We start from the raw sequence: 19,796 nt of genomic DNA, 5'->3' as shown, positions 1-19,796 counted from the left end.
AGCTTTCCCCCAACATAAAATGGATGCCAAGGGTTTACGTGGTTAAAGAATATACCTGAGAAAGAGCCGCCGGCTGGGTTTGCCTTGCGACTGTATGTGTGCCGAGGTTTAGTCCTATCCGTCGGCATTTGAGGCTCCTCTGGCTGGCTGAGCTGCACAACCTTTACCCTCGGTGGAGGCAGGGGCGGTGGTGGAGCAGTAGAACCTAGGACGGGGGTCGTTGGACCTGATTGGCCGATCTGCACAGGGGTGGGGGTGGGGCCTGCTGAAGGCAGAGGGACATCGACACAACGGACATCGACACAACGTTTCAGTCCCAAACGTTGTTTTGTGATTTAGAACAGCAGTGTTGTTAACCCATTAAAACCGGGATTTTTTTTAGCGTTGGCTATTCAAAAGTGCCAGATATACAAGCTCACAGCGCGTCACTTTGTGACACGGCGCGTTCTTGTACATCTTATTTAAATGTTTTTGAAAAATCTCGAAAGTATTTGGTCCAGTACGGCCCACAATATCAATTTGCGGGTCCTTGGCAGTACTGACACCCGAGAAAAAAAAAAAAATTCATATGATTTATTTGTCGCACCCAGGGTGTGTAAAGACCTTTACTGTTCATAACCTGTGTTTGCACTCGACACACCGGTACTGAAATTCATAGCCAACACATCCCGTGATCCCGTCAGGACAATAAACAGTTGAATAGACATCATAAACACACACTCAAAATTCCAGAATCGCACAATGATTTTGAATACCCAAAACACCCAACAATCCTCACCTGTGGTGGCCTCTGTCATTTTGAGAGTGATGGTGGTGGTAGAGGGGGTGGCGGTAATGGGAGGAGGCTGGCCAGTGTAGGTGGTGTAGGTGGCTGCAGGCTCCGGCGGTTTTCCCAACGAGACGCAGGGGGCCGGCGGCGCAGGCTGCTGCTGGGGCGGTTTGGAGCTCTTGCCGGTCCCCACCCTGCCCGTCAGGTAGGCCGCCAGGCGGTTGGCCGGGTGGAGCGCACCCATCCCGCCTAGCTGGACCTTCGCCAGCGGGTACGCCTTGCCGTTCACCTGGACACACACACACACAGTGACGTGATGTTTACACGTTACAAGAAAATAGTTTGTTTGAAGCTGTAAACCGGAACTTATTTAACCCATTAACACATTGAGTACGCCGACTGCCTTCAAAATATAGGCTATAGAATACCGGAGGTGTCTGATCGCTTTTACTTTGAAAGCCATGAACCGGAAACACTTTCCTAAAAAAGTTGACTTTACAAAGTGACCTCAACATCCCCGATCATCTTAATATATTGTTTTACGCTCCAAAAAGCGTTCATATTTTGCGGGAGAGACGGATGAGGAGCAGAAAATAAGTGCCAGCATATCGCTCTATTCATCACCACGGAGAGCGCCCTGGATTAGGAGCTACGAGTCATTCTTTCCGTCTCGCTAACGTGGGAGTCAATAATAAGCTAATAGTTGCACTGAGCGTTAGCATACGGCAAGCGAAAAGCGAAATGCCAAAAAAATAAATAGGAAAAATTCTGAATATTAATATCTCGCCCCGCATCGCTGGGATGTCGCTAGGACGTCCTCAGACGTCCTTAGAACTCTACTCTACTCTACTCTATGACGTTCTCAGGCGTCCTACGTGCTGTAAGTGTTAAGACCCGAGGCCCATTCTAAACAAGCCTTTTAAATCAGTGGTACTTTTTTTGTGTGCCAAGGACCCCAACAAACAGGCATCCATGCAATACTGCTGATTACATGGATAGAAATAACGTTTTATGTTATTAAACAGATAGGGTCATGCCAGAAGCTTTTTGACATTAATGGACCTGAACGTAGGACAGTGGAGGGAGAGTTGAAGACCCCTGCATCACACCTGGGAATCTATAAAGACGCTGGCCAGTGGAGATCCTTTCTTGCTGCCCTACATGCCAGCACGGCATAAAGGGCAGTAAAAAAAAAAAAAGTGGGACCTGACTTGAACGTATTAAAACCGAAAACATTCCAACGGAAAAAGTTAATAATAAACGATTATGATTTCAAAACTGTAATATCTTACACCACAATTAGGTTTTACCTTTGACTTACATTCTAGGTATGTGTATGAAAATGCAGGTGGAAACCTCATAACCTCCAAAACTTTTTCAGGATTCAAAAGGACTCAAAATAAGGCATGGCTTCGCGTCACGTTTCGAGCTTGCAGATCTGCTACCTTTGATGCTTTTGACTCTGTAGTACGATCAAGTATGGTGTTAATTTGACGAAAGAAGAAAAAATAAGACAATATGGAGATAAGGTTTTCTGCCCGACAGCAACATTATGCTTCCAACTTTAGTGCTTACCTGGACCAATCGGTCTGTGCCACCTGGCAGTCTCTTATTGGCTGAGAGGATTCCAGCTGCACTGACTCCAGTGATGAAGGGCAGACCCATCTTCATCAGCCTCCTCCGCTCCACAGAGCTGTCACCATCAGCACAGTTTAGTTCACCATTCATTGTTGTACAATGCATATAATAAATAATAATAATAATAATAATAATAATTTGTTTTTTCTTTTGTTTGCCTTTTTAGGCTTCATAAACAAAAGTTGCAGAGGGGCAGATATGATGAATAAGTTAACTTATGTGACTATTACTGAAATACGGTATACAAAGACATTCTATAATTTACCATGGCCAAAAACAGGCCATATCGTCAATAAAATTCATACTTTCAATTTATTAAAAGAAAATCAACAATCCTCTCTCGAACTATATGACTGGTAGCCTATTCTGTTTTTTTATTCTGCGTAATAAGAGGTGTTGTGTAAATGTGTAGCACTGCCAATGTATTGTGTGATCCGTCTATGTGTTGTGCATTGTTTATGTATTGTGATTTATGTGTGCTGAAAACGGCTGGAAACGAATTTCCGGAAGGACAAAGAATCTATCAACATGAAAACCAACGTATTAATTGGTGACAGTATGTACCTGTCCTCTAGGTGTTCCTCCTTCTCTCCACCCGCCTGCTCCTCTGACTGAATCGACTCCATTGACTCCTCTGCGCTGACCGTCCCAGAATCCTCGTCTTCCACCTCCCTCTGCCAATCCTCCACCCTCCCCTCCTCCTCTCTCCTCTCTTTCTCCACATTCTTGCTTTGTGTGTCCTTGGCTCCTTCACCCTTGCGCTGCAAGTTCTTGCATGGATTAAAGCAAAATTAAAAAAATAAATTAAAGAATGAATAGTTTATTTCGGTCCTTTATCTGCAGAACATGAATAGATGTACTACAGCTTAGTTTACAAATACAGAAATGGCAGCGGAAAGTTGCAGGCTGAAGCCGAGGCTTATTATGTATTATTGAAGAGTAACTTTGCAACAACACAAAACACAGTTTCGACAAACTTGAAAACAACAGTCATGTTTGTATGACCAAGTCCTAATGTGTGATTTGTGAAACGGTATGAAAAGTAGCAGTGGCAGCACTGATTCCTAAACAATTAACACAATTCTGTTAACATTATGAATGATGTTTGAGTAATAAGTCTTCCTGCTGCTCTGCATACTGCCAACCAGGCGAAGAAATCACAGACCGAGGCTTTAGCCTTTTCTTTTTATATAAAAGTATGAAAAGTATGAAAGATTTTATGGAAAAATGCTTCTGAACATAATTTGTTAGTTTGACCACTACAAATAATAACAATGACAAAAAAACAGCCAATTGTAGATAGACCGTTTAACATGCTTCGTCCATAGAAGACATGGCTTCTATGGAATCCAAATGACTGATATCAGAACTTTAGTACCTTCTTGGTCGCTGGCTGCCGTGTGTTGGTGACCGGAGGTGGGTCTGTGGTGGTGTCCGGGGGTGGGTCTGTGTCTGCGTCCGGGGGAGGAGCTGTGTTGGTGACCGCAGGCGGAGCCAAGAAAGGGAACGGGAGCGGTTCTGTGACTGTGGCTGTGGCCGCGTTCCGGGGCTTGGCGCGGGTCAGAATGGGTTCGGAGATGTTGACCTTGAAGTGGAGGCAGGTGTCCGGGGCTTTGCCCTTGAGGACCTTACAGATGGGTGTGATGAGGTGCGAGCCTATCCAGAAGGCCTGGTCGAGGCGGTCCTGACACATGGCCTGCACCACCTTCATCAGGACGTGGTTACGGAGGGCGGTGCTCTCCCAGCGGCAGTCTGTCACCACCTCCAGCCGTTTGGCCGCGGGGAGAACTGGAGTTGGAGGTGGTGGAGTAGCAGCAGCAGGCGGCGGTGCTTGTCCCGTTTGTTTAACTAAGCAAGGCATAACAGGGTCTGTTAAATTCCGAAATTGTTGTAAAGATGTGGTAAGAGAGTCAATAGGGTCAACATTACGCTTACCTTGTCGTAAGCTTTTCCTCTGAGCGGTGCTCTTGTCTGCCGATCCTTTGGCTTCTTTAGTCTTCACTGCTGATGCTTTGGCTTCTTTAGTCTTCACTACCGGTGCTTTGTCCCGTTTATTTTTCACGGCTGATGCCTTCACTTCTCTACTCTTCACGGCTGATGATCCTTCATCGTTTTTAGTCTTCACCGGTGACCCTTCATCTTTTTTAGTCTTCACCGGTGACCCTCCATCTTTTTTAGTCTTCACCGGTGACCCTGTGTCTCCTTTACTCTTCTTTACACGAGCCTTCTGGGGGGAGGGGACACACACACACGGTACCATACATTCATCACAGTTGGTGACAACAGGAGATCTGACATGTTCTGCAAAAGCTTGCCTCAGAAATGGGACGCTGGCGTTATATGTGGATCGGATAACCCAGAACAACAGTCAATGGGGATGCTTACCTTGCCTGCAGCGGTGGGGCTGTGATGTTGAGTTTTCCTGCCGCTGTACGCTCTGACTCTGGCACATGTCATCCCATCTGGACCGTCCTGCAACAGAAACCAAACATGATTATCGGGGATTCCGTTACATCGATATATGAATTGCGAATTTGCCCACTAAATGTCAGAAAACGTATTGGTTCCTTAAAACCTTAATTTAACCGGGAAGTCACATTTCGGTTGAAAACAGTCACATTACCCCCAGCAAATCCAACCCTGCCTAGCAACCAATAGGGGTCAGCAGTGAGACATTCTTAGCACCACCAACATTGTTCTTGTGGAGCACTCTCATTATACAAATTTAGCCCAAGGAGTGTATTTCGTGCAAAACTAATGCTTGCAATGGATTCAGAATCATGAAGAACCCCTAGTGACCCATCACATGCTACTTGAAGCATAATGAAACTTTGAAAATGTTGCCTTATAGGTTGTTAATGGTACCCTTATTATGCTAATTATGAAAATTGCCCAACATATGCAAGTTAGCATCCGGCAGTTTCTAAATGCTGTGGACACATACTCAACATTTCTAACATAAAACCTTACGCCAGGGCTCCACTGCCCGCGTTGCGTCACGTCTCCGTCACCATAAAATTGAACCGGTTCTTTTTTTGACGCACGCACGCGTGACGCAACGCGCCCAAACGCTCCGGTGGTGAGCTGACCACCGGAGCTGAAATAACGTTGAGCGGTGGTGAGTAAAAACAGAGAGAAGTGCTGGAGCGGTGAGGGTGGTTTGCTCTTTACCGCGACTCGTGACGTCATGTTGTAGTTCGGTGGTCACCTAACCACCGAAAATCCAGACTATGTATGAGCCTTTAGAGTTCAAAGTCAACTCGGAAAGGCAATTCTGAACGGTGGGCTTTCAGGGGGATTTTGAAGGTAGGGAAGGAGGGGGCATCTCTGATATGTTTGGGGAGTGCATTCGAGAGGGACAGGGCAGCCACATAAAAGGCTCTGTCGCCCCATCACTGGACCTGAGGGAACGGGACGGGACATGTGGCTTGAGGAGGTCAGAGAGGGAAGGGGGAGCCAGCTTGTGGAGTGCCGTATGGATGGTGAGGAGAATTTTGAAGTGGATTATTTGTTTGATAGGCAGCCAGTGGAGGTTGTGGAAGACTAGCGTGATATCGTCTCTGGAGCGGGTACTGGAGAGCTCATTGAGGGCTTTGGAGGTGATGTCATGGAGGCTGTACAGGCATATTACCAGGGGTGCACATTATTATTTAGGGCTGGTCCTCAGAGTAGCACCTGGAGATTTCGCTTGGTGCGCACAGTGGGGGGGTGGGGGGGGGGGGGGTCCTACGGACGTTTCTACTCTGCCACAATGCTATGCTGCGTTCACACGGGCAGATGCAAAAGATACAAAGATGCAAAGCTACACTAGTACACAGAGTCACAGACAGTGACAGAATTAGTCATTAAGCAGGAGGACGTTTAGCAACAGGTTTGTTAGCAGCTCGCCTCAAACACTCTCAATCACTACACTAGTTTTATTTTTAAGTCTACTTACAGGACGTTAACATCTCTTTTGAGTGCCTGGCTGTACACACCAGAATGTCAGGATTCTCTAAATTCCTGTCAGCTGTTGGTGCGCAAACGCACCTCGCATGCCTTTGATCTACCGCGCAGAAAACGTTTTGATGACGCATGCTCACTGGTGCACCAGTAATGTACACCGCTGCATATTACCCATATGTTATGTGAACCCATAAGCAAGTAAGTGAGAAAGTGGGGGTTCTTACTGAGGCAGGCAGGAAGACCATGTCTGGGGTGGAGAGTGGCTCTGGGTCCATCTCTCCGTGCTCCTGCTTCCACAGAGTTCTGATGCGCTGGGCCGGCTCAGAAACGCTCTCCTTCAGAACTACAGGGGAACAGAGGGGGAACCTAGTTAATGTGGAAATTGATCTATTAACCAACTTGAACCCTAGTGTCCCTATTCTGGGAGGGCAAACAGTAGTAACCCAGACACCATCCATCCATCCATTCTATCCAGCATTGATAAAACTGAGTGCATTCAGATCCTGTATATAGTCTCTTGTCGGGTGGAAACCTCATGTCCAAAACTGCTACTGCTCAGGAATCAAATTCAAAAGCTTTATTGCCGTCATCAGATGAGTGAGAACTACTGATTTAGAAGGCATTTGTAGAATCAGCCCCTGGTCTTGATGTGTTAAAGGTTTCATGACATTGATTTTCATTTATTTTCATTTTTATTTTAGAAGCTGGGGACCCATACTCGACATTACACCCAAAAAACCTGAACTTAGAACATTCAGTGGATTTTCTGTGGCCTGGCGTTTTCTATCTACTGAATATTAAAAGTTCCGGGTTTTTTTCGGGTGCAATTGAGCTCAGAAAACCCAAAAAGAATTAAGAAAAATGACAAAAAGCAGCACAAGAGCACAACCCACCATATGCCATCTTCATAGGGCAAAACCCACCATATGCCATCTTCATCCTCCTCTTCTTCTTCCTCTTGCGTGTGGAGTCGGGGGTGTCGGTGTGGCTGGAGTCGGAGCCGTCCAGGTGCTTCAGCAGCACCACCTTCTTCAGGGGGCAGGTGCAGCCCAGCATGCAGTCCATGCGGCCGCAGTGGCTCAGCCTGGGAGCAGGGGGCAGTCACAGTTAAATACTTAAAATGCATACATCAATTTAAATCCATATACATGATTGACTTTGGGGGAGCTACACGTGCACAGCATATTTGCTTTGTACCCACTTACTCAGACTAGATATATTTTAAGGAGAATTCCATGCTAGAAGGCTTTCTTTGTTGTTACGTCCCCACCAAAGAGGTCCAGGTGTTTTTTTGTGCAAAAACTCCTTATTGGCTATTTCCCTTACCATAAGCCCTCAATGAATTGCAATGAATTTAATGAGAATTGAATGGGGCTATGGGGTGTTGTGCTAATTCGCTTATTTCCATCAAAATAAGTAGTAAAGTGTGCCGCTTGGGATATTATTTACATTATGAAGAGAGGAAATACCCCATAGCTCCATTCATTTATGGTAGGGGAAATAGTCAATAAGGAGCTTTTGCACAAAATAACACCTGGACCTCTTTGGTGGGGACTTAACAGCTACAAATAAAGGTAAGAAAGCCTTCTAGCATGGAATTCTCCTTTAATTGCTTTGATGAATCAAAGAAATAATCAGTAGAACCAAGGGGAAACCCCCCTTCGCTGGAATTGAAGCTCACTTCGGTTCACATTCCGCCTGCTGTTCCTATGGATGGCCCAGCAGATGTCACTATTTCACCTTCTACCGCAAGACATTATAATCTCAATATGATTATATATTATATTAATAAATATATTATTTCGGCGGACGTTATACTTGTTTTTATTAACTTTTCATAACACTGTTTTCAATCGCTAGTTTAAAGTCTTTATTAAATCATCATGATATGCATTTAGTAAATTTTGTTCCCATTCATTTTCAAATTATTGATAAAGTAGGGTATGTTTCTAGGGTTTCTACTGGTTCTACCGAGTGAAGACCCAACCCTCGCTGCGGTTGCATTCATTTCCGTTTGCATTTCAGACTGGATATAGAAATAGCTGCAAAATGGGCTTCATTTACAGTCCGTAGAAACCAAATGGCGTCAATTAGTCCATATTTTTGAACGGTCCATGGGTAGAACACATCATGAATAGAGGCCGACCTACCTGTGGGTGTAGTTGAGGCTGGTACAGATGCAGCCCAGACGGCAGTGGGAGTTGAGGCAGGGTGGAGCTCTGCGTTTAATCACCTGGATGGGTGCTGTGGGGTTTTCACTCACAAAGCCCTACAGAGAGACGGAGACATTCAGGTTGTTCATCCTCTATTGCAGTGGTTCCCAACCTTTTCAGGCCGTAAGTTGTGACCCCCAAAATAATCACATTTGAACTGGGGACCAGCCACCCTGACTTGGATAGGAGTTGAGGCATTACAAGTTTACATTTAGTTTGTCTCGATAAATATTGTGAAAATAGCAGATCCACAAGCTCTATTGCAAGGCTTTGAGAGCTTATAGATCGGCCATTCAAAAAACAAGAATTGTTGATATAAATGAATTACCACCTGCTGCCTTATATCCCATGGCTGAGAGGTCGGCTAGAGGCAAAAAGTGTGTGGTTGCCAATCAGGACGATAGGTTGTCAGTACAGCCAATAGGAAACATAGGTCTCAACTACAGAAAGTGGGCGTGAAAGCACCACAGAGAGAACATTGACCAGCTGTGCTTACACAGCAGCTGGTAAAAATCCCTTTCTTATATTATTTGACAATTTGGTGACCAGTGGTGGATAAAGTACTCAAATGTTTTACTTAAGTAAAAATATAAATACTGCAATATAGAAATACTCAGTAGGAAAGTCTGGAATTCTAAATGTACTTGAGTAAAAGTACAAAAGTATCGGCATCAAAATGTACTTAAAGTACCAAAAGTAAAAGTACTCATTGTGCAGAATGTCCCATTTAAAAAATGTAAATGTACTAAAATCTTTTGAAAATAGCAGATCAACGCATTGTGAGCTTGTAGGTCGGCTAGATTCAAATGGTCGAAATGTATATAGAGCTAAAGTGGTTAATGTATGTTTTGTAATAATAATCAAAATCAAAAACCACTATTTACATCTGAACGTCGGACGGATTGGACAAAAACAACAACTTTGGAGTCTTTTTCTGAGAAAACAAGCCGCAAAGAAACTACAATAAGTGGATTCCAATGGAGTGCGTGCGCATCCATCCCCAAGTTGGGAAGGACGCAAGCGTTGCCTAGCAACCTCGAGCAGAATTTTCAGCATTGGCTGGTTGGTTGGTTTTGATATAAAGCACTGATGGCACCAAGTGTGTTAAGTACCCTATTTGTCTGAATATAAGACTACGTTTTTTCCAATGGAAACGTCCTAAAAAACGGGGTCGTATTAAAATCGGGGACTAGACAATTTGACATTCAATGTTCTTTTTCCACAAATGTCTTGAAAAATGGGGGTCGTCTTATAATCAGAATCGTCTAATATTCGGTACAATACAGTAAATGCACTACTTTCCACCACTGTGATTGACCAGCTTTAGTTTGTTTATTACTTTTTTTTTAATATATATATTTTTTATCCCACGATTTTGTAACCCATTTTTCACCCCTGTGTCAATCATCTAATGTGATCCTGGGCTCTACACACCCTCCGCCAACCTGGGGAGAGCAACGGACTTAACTCATGCTAAGCGTGTTTATTACTTTTGATGTCGTAATGGTGTCTTTTAATTTCTTTCTTTATGTATTAAAAAGGTCTTAAAATATCTACAGGCTCGCATTGAGAGCTTGTAGATGCAATCTTCGCTGAGCAAAAATGCTTCCACAGAAGACATGCTGGCTTTTATCGAGACAAATGACTGAAATAAGTCGTTTAATCCACGAGGTTCCTCAGATATCTGCCTTTCGACACTTTCGTACACGTGTAAACGTTCACACTCCTAGTGACAACTGACAACCACCACAAGTATGGAAAGATCCATGTACATTCTTCTGCATCTTCTTGAGACAGAAACACAGTTGACCTACCACTAATGTGAAGAGTGATGTCAGCGAGATGGCTGCTCTCTCGGTCGTGACACACGTCTTGGGTTGTCCCTCCCAGACGACCCCGTCTTCCAGATCCTTCTGTTTCAGCAGGGCTTTGGTTAGTAGGGGCGTCTCCTCATCGTTTCTGTCCAGTTTTTGCCTAGCAGAAACGTAATCCGGCTCAGAGTCCGAGTCCAGAGGTGCCATGTCCTCAGAAACCCCCACTGGGCCCTGGAGTTGGGGCAATGATTTGGGTCTTAGTCTATAAGGATCGAAATAGAAGGGGTCCGACTCCAGAGGCACCATTTCTTCAGAAACCTTTGAAATTTTATCCTGGATTTTGGACAACTTCTTTTTTAGTTTATTTTTTCTTTTTAGTTTACTTTTTCTTTTTGAGAAGGTCTCCCACTCCAGAGGGGCCAGTTCATCAGAAAACTCCATAGGATCCTGGATGTTGGACGATGACTTTAGTTTCGGTTCATTTTCTAAGGTGGGGTCCCACTCCAGAGGCGCCATTTCATCAGAAACCCCAATTAGATTCTCGATTTTGGACATCGACTTGTTTTTTAGTTTCTTTATCTTTTCAAAGATGGGGTCCCGTGGTAAGTGGGTTATGGGTGCTGTATTATTGAATTGGAATGGATCTTTTGATGGTCTGTAGGGCTTTACATGAGACAAGTTCTTGGACTTGAAGTCCTTTTTCTTTAGACTAAGAACATTATCCCCTTCCTTGGGTACACTGCTGGATACTGTGTAGTTGTACAGCGATGCGATTCCCTGCGTCTTATTGTTACTGATAAAAGACGCAGGTTTGGTGACATCTGGAGTAGGTGCCGACGCACCAGTTCCTATACTTCCCGTTTTGGGTAGCTTCTGATTAGAACCTAGATCTTTATTCTGCCTCTTCTGCCATTTCAACTTCTTTTTGGGCCCCATCATGGGGGGCAGCCTGGGTCTCTTTGACGGGGGGACAAAATCAGAGATGAGGGTGGAGGTGGGAGGCCGTTTCTTGAGGACGCTGTCCAGCGTGCGGACGTAGCTGCTGCTCTTGGCGGGAAGCTCGTACGTCACAGGCTCTGGCGCGGTGGCCTGGGAGAAACTGGAGGCTCGCTCGTCGATCAGTTTGGCCTCGTTCTCCAGGTACTCGTCCAGCATGTCACTGCAGAACGCTGCAAGGTTCTTACTGGGAACATCGGAGGCTGGAGGTAGTGGAGGAGCCGCTGAAGAACACATAAAGCAGTTATGTTGTTAGCTTTTCAATATAGTGAGTCCATCGGGGCCCACAGGTGGCCATTTGATTGAGATTTGATTGATGTAATTTATTTTAAATTGGGGTGCCGTTTGATGTTATATGGTTATAATCATGGAACAAATCCTCATCTGTGATTTGTGAAACAGTGAGAAGGGAGTACCCAACTGCTTTGTTTCCTAAACAATTATCACAAATAATATTCCGGTATTATCGTTCTAAACCTACGTTCTTGCTGTTCTACATACAGGATACAGCCAACCAATTGAAGAAATTGCAGATCGAGGCCTTAACCTCTGGCTTCATGAAATATCCGAGACCATTATGGTTCTATGGAAGAGGCTTCTGAACATGTATTCTATTCTATTGCTAGTGTGAGATCTTCAAACACGCTTTAATCTAAAAAATAACGAATAACCGAAAGATTGCCAAAATAGCACTGCGACGTGTTGTGAGCTTGTACACATGCTATTTTCGGTGTGTGGAATTCTTCCATAGCCAAATGACTGAAATCAGTCAGTTATTTCTGACTGATTGATTAGTAAATGACACCCCAACAAATTAATAAAAAAGCTTTTTATTACATTTGAGTATTGTTAACAATATATTCCTGATGATTACAGTTTTCCATCAATATATTTTATATTCATCAAAACATATCTACCATAACATTCAATCAATGTCGCTTTTTAGATTCTGCTCTTATGTTGAAGTTTGCCAAAGTCAAAAGCTTACTCTCACACTACTCGACAAATGTGTGGTGAAGTGTTACATGCATAGTTCACAGAACATTACCGATTGTTCAAAGTCTTTCTACTTGCTACTAGTTTAAATGGAAGGCAGCATAAATGTTATTTTCAGGTGGCGAGCAATTGATGCACCGGGCAATTAATGTTCAATGAGAGGAGCAGGCATGTAAGGAGATGCAGGCTATCTGACAGGCGGCCATGCACATGGTAAATGGTACATTTTGCAATTATATAGCAGCTTCATTATCGCAAACTTTCTTCAATGATCTTAACTTGAAATGACATAGCATTATGAGGGTAAAAATAAGCTAGGTCTCCTGCACCTCCTGTATGCATCGATAGCGAGTTTACTCTGAGTTTACTCTGTCCATTGCGACTCGTATCCAACAATATCAATGATGAAGAGAGGTTATGCTTAATACAAATGACTCCACTGTGTGCAAATAGATACACATATATGGAGCAAAAATATGGTGGTTATAGGATTTTTTTATTTAAATAGAAATGATTTATTTACTACTCTGATGATGTCATATTATAGAATTATCCCTGGAAAGTGAAAACCGACAGAAGGACAAAAACAAACCGTCAAAAAGAAACAGGCTATGATAAAATTACCTTCAGGTACAGATGAAGGGGTTGGGATGGGAGAGGATTCTGAGGGAGGGAACTTCTCTCTCCAACCTTTTATCTGGGTGACGTCTGTTGCTTTCCCCGTTCTAGAGATGAAGGCAGCTGAAGCGCCTGGTGGAAGTGGTGGAAAAAGTACTGACATTTTTCACTAGTAAAAGTATCAATATCACAATCTAGAATCTTCTTTTTTTTATATAGAAGATCTACAAGCTCAGGTTGACTATTTTCCAAAGTATATAAATGCTAAAGTGGTTAAAGCATGTTTTGTAATAATAATCGGAATCTACAAAGTAACTAAGGTTTTCAAATCATTGTAAAAGTACAATATTTGCCTCTGAGATGTAGTGGTAGAAGTAGAAGTAAAAGTATTGAAAATAGTAAATATATTAGTAAATAGTAAATAGTAAATATTACCTCAGAATTGTACTTGTACAGAACTTGATAATTGCCGATTATCATGTCCTCAACACAATACTTGGATCGAGGTATAGTTCTCTTTGTCAGCCAGTCATATGTCACATCAAAATAAAGGTTTTAATAGTTGTATTTTAGCTACTATATTGTCTCTGTCGGGCAGAAACCTTGAATCTCCATCTTACACTCATAGTGACACGCCCAAAACAGGGGTGCCAGGTTTAAAGTGGTTATTCATTTTGTGTAGCGTTCATTTCAGTAGTGTTTTTTGGCGACAACTCTTGTAGCTCTGTTGTCCATCAGGATGCCGTTGTTCATTACAGCATGTATCTATACTGAAGGAACCAACGTCATTTAGATATCCTCTTCTAACAATCTGATCCGTAAATATGTACAGTAGCTACAGGACCAACCTTGAGAAAAGGGCAGTGTCTCAGTCAGCCCTTCCAGGGGAACTCCTGGTGGAGGAATCGGTAGACGCACTCCAAGCCATTGCAGGTCGATGGTCAGCATGGGATCCAGCAAGTTCAGCTTCAAGCCAACTTGTTTTTTCATGCATCATGAGCAAAGAAAGACCGTCAAAATTCCAGATTCAATAGACAATAATGTATTGTCTTTTTTGTGGTACAAAGAGGCAGCTACTGTATATCAGATAAAAACTATTGTAATTAAATTCATATTAGATCTCTGACTCAATATATAACATTATGGTGAGGTTTGGTGGTCGAATGGTCATGATTGGCAACAATGATCCCAGATCAACTATGCACACCTCCGTGTAGGCCTTGTGTATGACAATGTTAAGTGCAGTATATGAGTGAGCATGCAGGCTGCCCAATAACTGAAATATAATAACAACAATATTTTGATACTTTTGTTTTGTGTTGCAAATGACAGCATACCTTCTTGTAACACAGGATGTATGACCTGTCTGTGTCTCATCAACTTCAGATCTCTGAACAAAAGCTGCTCCAAGACCGCTATTCTCTCCTCTAGGGTCTCTGGAGTTTCAACTGCGCAAAGCAGATTCTTGAAATAAATTTCTGTCACAGAATAAACAATACTCCTAATAAACATTATTAATATTTCATTTTTGCCACACAACAATGTATGTAAACATAATGGTTTTCAATCAATCAGAATGTAAACATTAGTATGTTGTTTACCATCCGTGGTGGCTTCAGGGGGTGCCTGAGGTTGATGAGGTGGTGCAGTTACCTCAGGGGACTCAGAGTCATCCCCAAGGTGAAGTTTAAGTGCTTCCTGAAATGTAATACTTGTGTTTACTTCCAATGAACAAGTTGTGTTTAGACTGTGACAAATGTGATGAATTGATAGTTAGGTAAAACAATCAAATCATAGACAACTTGATAATTTAATAAAGATGGAGTGCCCCCCCAAAACCATGATCATCAGGTACTACGATTATACTAGGAATATTATTTTCAAAAACATGTACATTAAGTGTTAAACTGATGTTTTTTATGTGGCCACGGCCACCAGTTAATTAAGTATACCTCACCCACAGCTGTGTGTTGTATGATAATGGAGGAAGGGTTAAGGCCTATTCATAGTCTGGATTTTCGGTGATGAGGTGACCACCGCTCCGGTGGTGAGCTGACCACCGGAGCTGAAATAACGTTGAGCGGTGGTGAGTAAAGAGAGAAGGGCTGGAGCGGTGGCGGTGGTTTGCTCTTCACCGCGGCTCGTGACGTCATGTTGTAGTTCGGTGGTCACCCCACCACCGAAAATCCAGACTATGTATGAGCCTTTAGGGTTATGATGACACAAAGATGGTGTAATTTCGATTGGGCCTTTTGACTCAAAGGCTTTTAGCTTTCAGGAAGAAACCAAAAATACACAGGGAAAACCACAGCTGTGGGTCTATTACTTAGAGTATATATGAATAGAGAAGGCACCCAGAGGAAACACTGAGGCGAAATGGACATAGTGGCCGAATTTGATATTGCAGCCTGGCCCCAAACACATGAATGAGCGTTCAACGGCAGCGCGTTCATGTGTTTGGGGCCACTCACTATTGCAATCCATCCCAGAATGCACTCTGTTCCTACCCGGAAGGAGGAGTGAAATCGCCTCATGTGCTTTTGAGCAACTTAATGCAAGTGGATGGAAGGAGAACTCGGATGTCATCTCTATTCATATATACTCTAAGGTCTATTATAGTAACTAGAACTTGACCGGCCTTCGGCCAGTCTCGCTCTAGCGCCATGCCACGCGATCCAGTTGGCCAGTTTCGTACTGTACTGCATTGCACTGTACCGTAGTGTACTGTACTTGACTGTACTGTACAGTACCATACTGTATTGTACCATACTGTACTGTTCTTTACCATAATGTACTGTACAGTACTGTGCCGTACCATACTGTATTGTAGCGTACTGTACCACACTGTACTGTACCGTACTGTACTATACAGTACTGCACCATACTGTACCGTGCCATACTGTACTGTACCATATTGTGGTAGTACTGTATTGTACCATACTGTTAGTATGTCGGACAAATGCCTGCGTGCGTGCGTGCATGCGCGTGTGTGTGTGTGTGTGTGTGTGTGTGTGTGTGTGTGTGTGTGTGTGTGTGTGTGTGTGTGTGTGTGTGTGTGTGTGTGTGTGTGTGTGTGTGTGTGTGTGTGTGTGTGTGTGTGTGTGTGTGTGTGTGTGTGTGTGTGTGTGTGTGCAGTGAAAAGAGAAATCTGAAAAGTTTGGTGGCTCAGCAGTATTGAACGTTTTGCATTATTTCAGTCTAACGGTAAAATACGCAGTTCTTCTTTCACACCATAAGATGGTGCAATGTGGACCAAAATATACACGCGGTTTTCCACTACTGTACATATTGAACACATATTTGCAAATTAAAGTTTTTAACTTTACCTTTGATGCGAACGAGACAAAAAGCTGTTCCTCGACTTCCTCAATACTGGGTTGCATATTAGTAACTCTGGATTCTGCCTGATCTGTGGATTCAGCCTTATCCGTCTTGGGAGGCCTTCCCCTTTTCTTCTTGGGTTTCAGGGGTCTGGTGTCTTGGGTTGGTGGTACGTTTTGAGAAGGTGGTGCTTGAGTGTTGGCTGAGACAACACTAGGAGGAGGACAGGGAACAGGAGGTGCTGCCTCTGGGTTTGAAAAGTCCACCCCCATCCCGATATCTCCATCAGTGGAGAAAAAGCACATGAGATCGCTAAGTGAAGGTGTGGGTGACAATGCATCACCATCTAATGAGGAAAAAGCTGGAGACAGCGGGGATGGGAGCGCAAGAGGAGACAGGCCGGCAGGGAATGTCAATGACTGATCATTGTCAGTGGGGGAAGGGCAAGTAGCGCTGTCAAGATCTTGTAGGCCAGAGTGGGACTGAGGAAGAGGCAAAGGCAAGGAGGGGCAATTGTTCTGGCTAGGAAACAATGATAAGGTACTACTGCAAGACAGTGGGGTTGGTTGAAATGATGTATAAGTGGTTAAGAATGGGTCAGGTGGAGGCATTACTGTATGCCATTTCAATTTATGACTGGGGATATTGGCACTGTCTACTGTCTGTGTACGAGGTACTGATGATGGTTTAGACCCTGTGGAAGCAAGGTTTTGTCCAAAAGCTGCAGAGATATCTAGGGGAGGTAAAGGATCTGGTGAAGAGGCAGGTGACAAAGGCTCAAAGCTGATCGGAGAAGATTCACAGAGCGAGTGGGTACGTCTTGTGAAGTCTGGGCTTTGTGTTCGTGTAGTAGCAATTGTCTCTGTGAATGGAAGGACCGGGGGAGATAACACTGTTTCAAGGGGTGATGATGACATTGGATATGTCGAAGTGATGGCATGAGATGAGGGGACAGTGGATAGAGATGCTTCAGAGGTATGAAATGGCTGATTTGTGCTGGGTAACACTGGGGTAACATCTGGTAGCAACGATTCTGGAGTCACACTTTCAGGAATGGGGGCGAAGACTGGACAATCAGATCTTGGTTCCAATTGGTCTGTAGTTGGAAGGCCAGCTTGACCGGAAGGACAGGAAACCAGACCACTACTTTCATTTGCTTGACCAATGACATTTGCTCTCTGTCCTACAAGACACTGCTCTGAAACATCAATAGAGGTCTTGCTGGCAAACTGTGTGACTTGACTAATGCAAGCCTTTGATGGATCAGCAAGGTCCGTGGAAGGATCTGTGACAGAACCACTGGACACTGTGCTAGCCTGTGAAGATGTGGACGGTGATTCAGGCGGTGATTTCAGTCTGTTGGTGTTCCTGGGTTTCAGCGGATGCTGCTTCAGAAAAAGAGCGAGGGCAGGCAGAGGCCCCCGCACAGGCTTGTGTGGTTTTGGTATCTCTTCGGGCTTAACTTCTGATAGGATTTTCTGATCGTCTGATGGCTTTTTCTGGTCTTTATCTGTCGCTTGCTGGTCTTTATCTGTTGCTTTCTGGCCTTTTTCTGGCGCTTTGTGCTCTTTAGGAGGCGCTTTGTGATCTTTAGATGGTGTTTTCTGGTCTTTAGGTGGTGCTTTCTGGTCTTTATCTGGCGTTTTGTGATCATCAGATGGTGTGTTCTGGTCTTTATCTGGTGTTTTGTGATCATCAGATGGTGTGTTCTGGTCTTTATCTGGAATTTTGTGATCTTTAGATGGTGTTTTCTGATCTTTAGGTGGTGTTTTCTGAACTTCAGATGGTGTTTTCTGATCTTTAGGTGGTATTTTCTGAACTTCCGATGGTGCTTTCTGGTTTTTAGGTGGTGTTTTCTGAACTTCATTTGGTGCGTTCTGGTCTTTATCTGGCCTTTTGTGATCTTTAGGTGGAGTTTCCTGAGCTTTAGGTGGCGTTTTCTGAACTTCAGATGGTGTTTTGTGATATCCACACAGTGTTTTGAGATCTTCAGACTGGGTTTTCTGATTTCCAGACCGTGTTTTCTGATCTCCAGACCGTGTTTTTTGATCTTCAGATCGTGTTTTCTGAACTTCAGACTGTGTTTTCTGATCTCCGGACCGTGTTTTCCTAACTTCAGATTGTGTTTTCCTAACTTCAGACCGTGTTTTCCTAACTTCAGACTGTGTTTTCTGATCTTCAGACCGTGTTTTCTGAACCTCAGACCGTGTTTTCTGATCTTCAGACCGTGTTTTCTGATCTTCAGACCGTGTTTTCTGATCTCCAGACCGCGTTTTCTGAACCTCAGACCGTGTTTTCTGATCTTCAGACCGTGTTTCCTGATCTTCAGACCGTGTTTCCTGATCTTCAGACCGTGTTTTCCTATCGTCAGACCGTGTTTTCTGATCCTTAGATGGCGTTTTGTGAACTTCAGACAGTGTTTTTTGTTCTTCATGAACAGTTTTCTGATCTTTAGATGGCGTTTCGTGAACTTCAGACAGTCTTTTGGGATCTTTAGATGGCCTTTTCTGAACTTCAGGTGGCGTTTTGTGATTTTCAGGTGGTTTTGGGGGATTTTTAGATAGTTCTTTCTGATCTTTAGATGGCGTTTCATGAACTTCAGACAGTGTTTTGGGATCTTTAGAGGGTGTTTTCTGAACTACAGTTGGTGTTTTCTGAACATCCAATGTTTTTTTGTTGGTCGGGTAGATGAAGGTGTTTAGGTGTACGTTCTTCACAACATTGTCGTTGTTTATAACATTTGTTTTACCCATATAATACTTTGCAGGTATCTTGGTATTGATGCCCATTCCCTCCAGGTTGCATCTTTTCAGTGTGACGTGAGCCTCCCGAATCAGTTCAGAAAATAACTTCTGTGTTGGACGAGCATTACTGCTGTGGGGAAACAAACAACACCACATTAGTGCTAAAACGTTTTCGGTCGTCATCTACTCCTGTAAACATATGGATCAATCTTGTGTATGATTCAGCAGTCATTGACATCTTCAAATGTGGTCATACCTTTAATGCAAAGTCACTCATTCATAATTTAATACATTTATGAATTTAATGTAATAATATGTGAAATACAAATCCATCTATCATAGGAGATAAAAGAAAATATATGAACCATAAGAGGAACTTCAATGAAGAAACATAACAGATGCCAACACAATAGACCTTTCGCTAAATCTGTCTCCTGCCATAGCTACCAATGCCTGCGCACACACAATTATTTGCACCATTAATAGCAAGAACAGGAATACCAGTAACACCAATAACACAATGGTGTCTAGAACCAGTGATAGTAGAACCAGTAGTGTGTGCCACTGGGTGGGACTTAGCGAAAGGTCTATAGTGAGTGTAGCTTTCAAACAGTCCTACCATAAAAGTAAACACTTGACATACTGCTGGATCACTACATAAATCTGTGCTCTATTCATCAACATCAGTGCTTAATGTACCATTATGACGAATAAACTAATTAGGACACCTTCACTGATTAAT

The 19,796-nt window shown here is 43.5% G+C and overlaps 1 protein-coding gene across 10 annotated transcripts in view; it reads right to left on the bottom strand.

The window, feature by feature from the left end:
• mgaa (MAX dimerization protein MGA a) overlaps window positions 1–19,796 on the bottom strand; it is a 51,942-nt gene that overhangs the window by 27,611 nt on the left and 4,535 nt on the right. For 4 of the 10 annotated variants that reach the window (XM_083792445.1, XM_083792454.1, XM_083792447.1 and 1 more), the window contains exons 3-18: window positions 16,316–19,184; window positions 14,591–14,687; window positions 14,327–14,467; window positions 13,838–13,966; window positions 12,996–13,121; window positions 10,380–11,599; window positions 8,503–8,621; window positions 7,246–7,436; window positions 6,577–6,695; window positions 4,793–4,879; window positions 4,343–4,634; window positions 3,786–4,255; window positions 2,972–3,177; window positions 2,345–2,462; window positions 770–1,058; window positions 56–262 (exon numbers count right to left, since the gene is read on the bottom strand). In XM_083792445.1, the coding sequence (XP_083648571.1) occupies window positions 56–262; window positions 770–1,058; window positions 2,345–2,462; window positions 2,972–3,177; window positions 3,786–4,255; window positions 4,343–4,634; window positions 4,793–4,879; window positions 6,577–6,695; window positions 7,246–7,436; window positions 8,503–8,621; window positions 10,380–11,599; window positions 12,996–13,121; window positions 13,838–13,966; window positions 14,327–14,467; window positions 14,591–14,687; window positions 16,316–19,184 (6,680 nt within the window). Of the gene's footprint in view, window positions 1–55; window positions 266–769; window positions 1,059–2,344; window positions 2,463–2,971; window positions 3,178–3,785; window positions 4,256–4,342; window positions 4,635–4,792; window positions 4,880–6,576; window positions 6,696–7,245; window positions 7,437–8,502; window positions 8,622–10,379; window positions 11,600–12,995; window positions 13,122–13,837; window positions 13,967–14,326; window positions 14,468–14,590; window positions 14,688–16,315; window positions 19,185–19,796 lie in introns of all 10 variants that reach the window. The other 6 variants (XM_083792450.1, XM_083792451.1, XM_083792452.1 and 3 more) reach the window with 6 other exon arrangements.

Source organism: Protomyctophum parallelum (assembly GCF_964188405.1).
Source record: "Protomyctophum parallelum genome assembly, chromosome: 20".
NCBI lineage: Eukaryota > Metazoa > Chordata > Actinopteri > Myctophiformes > Myctophidae > Protomyctophum > Protomyctophum parallelum.
The sequence above is the reverse complement of the archived record's forward strand: the minus strand, read 5'-3'. Positions and strand labels throughout refer to the sequence as shown.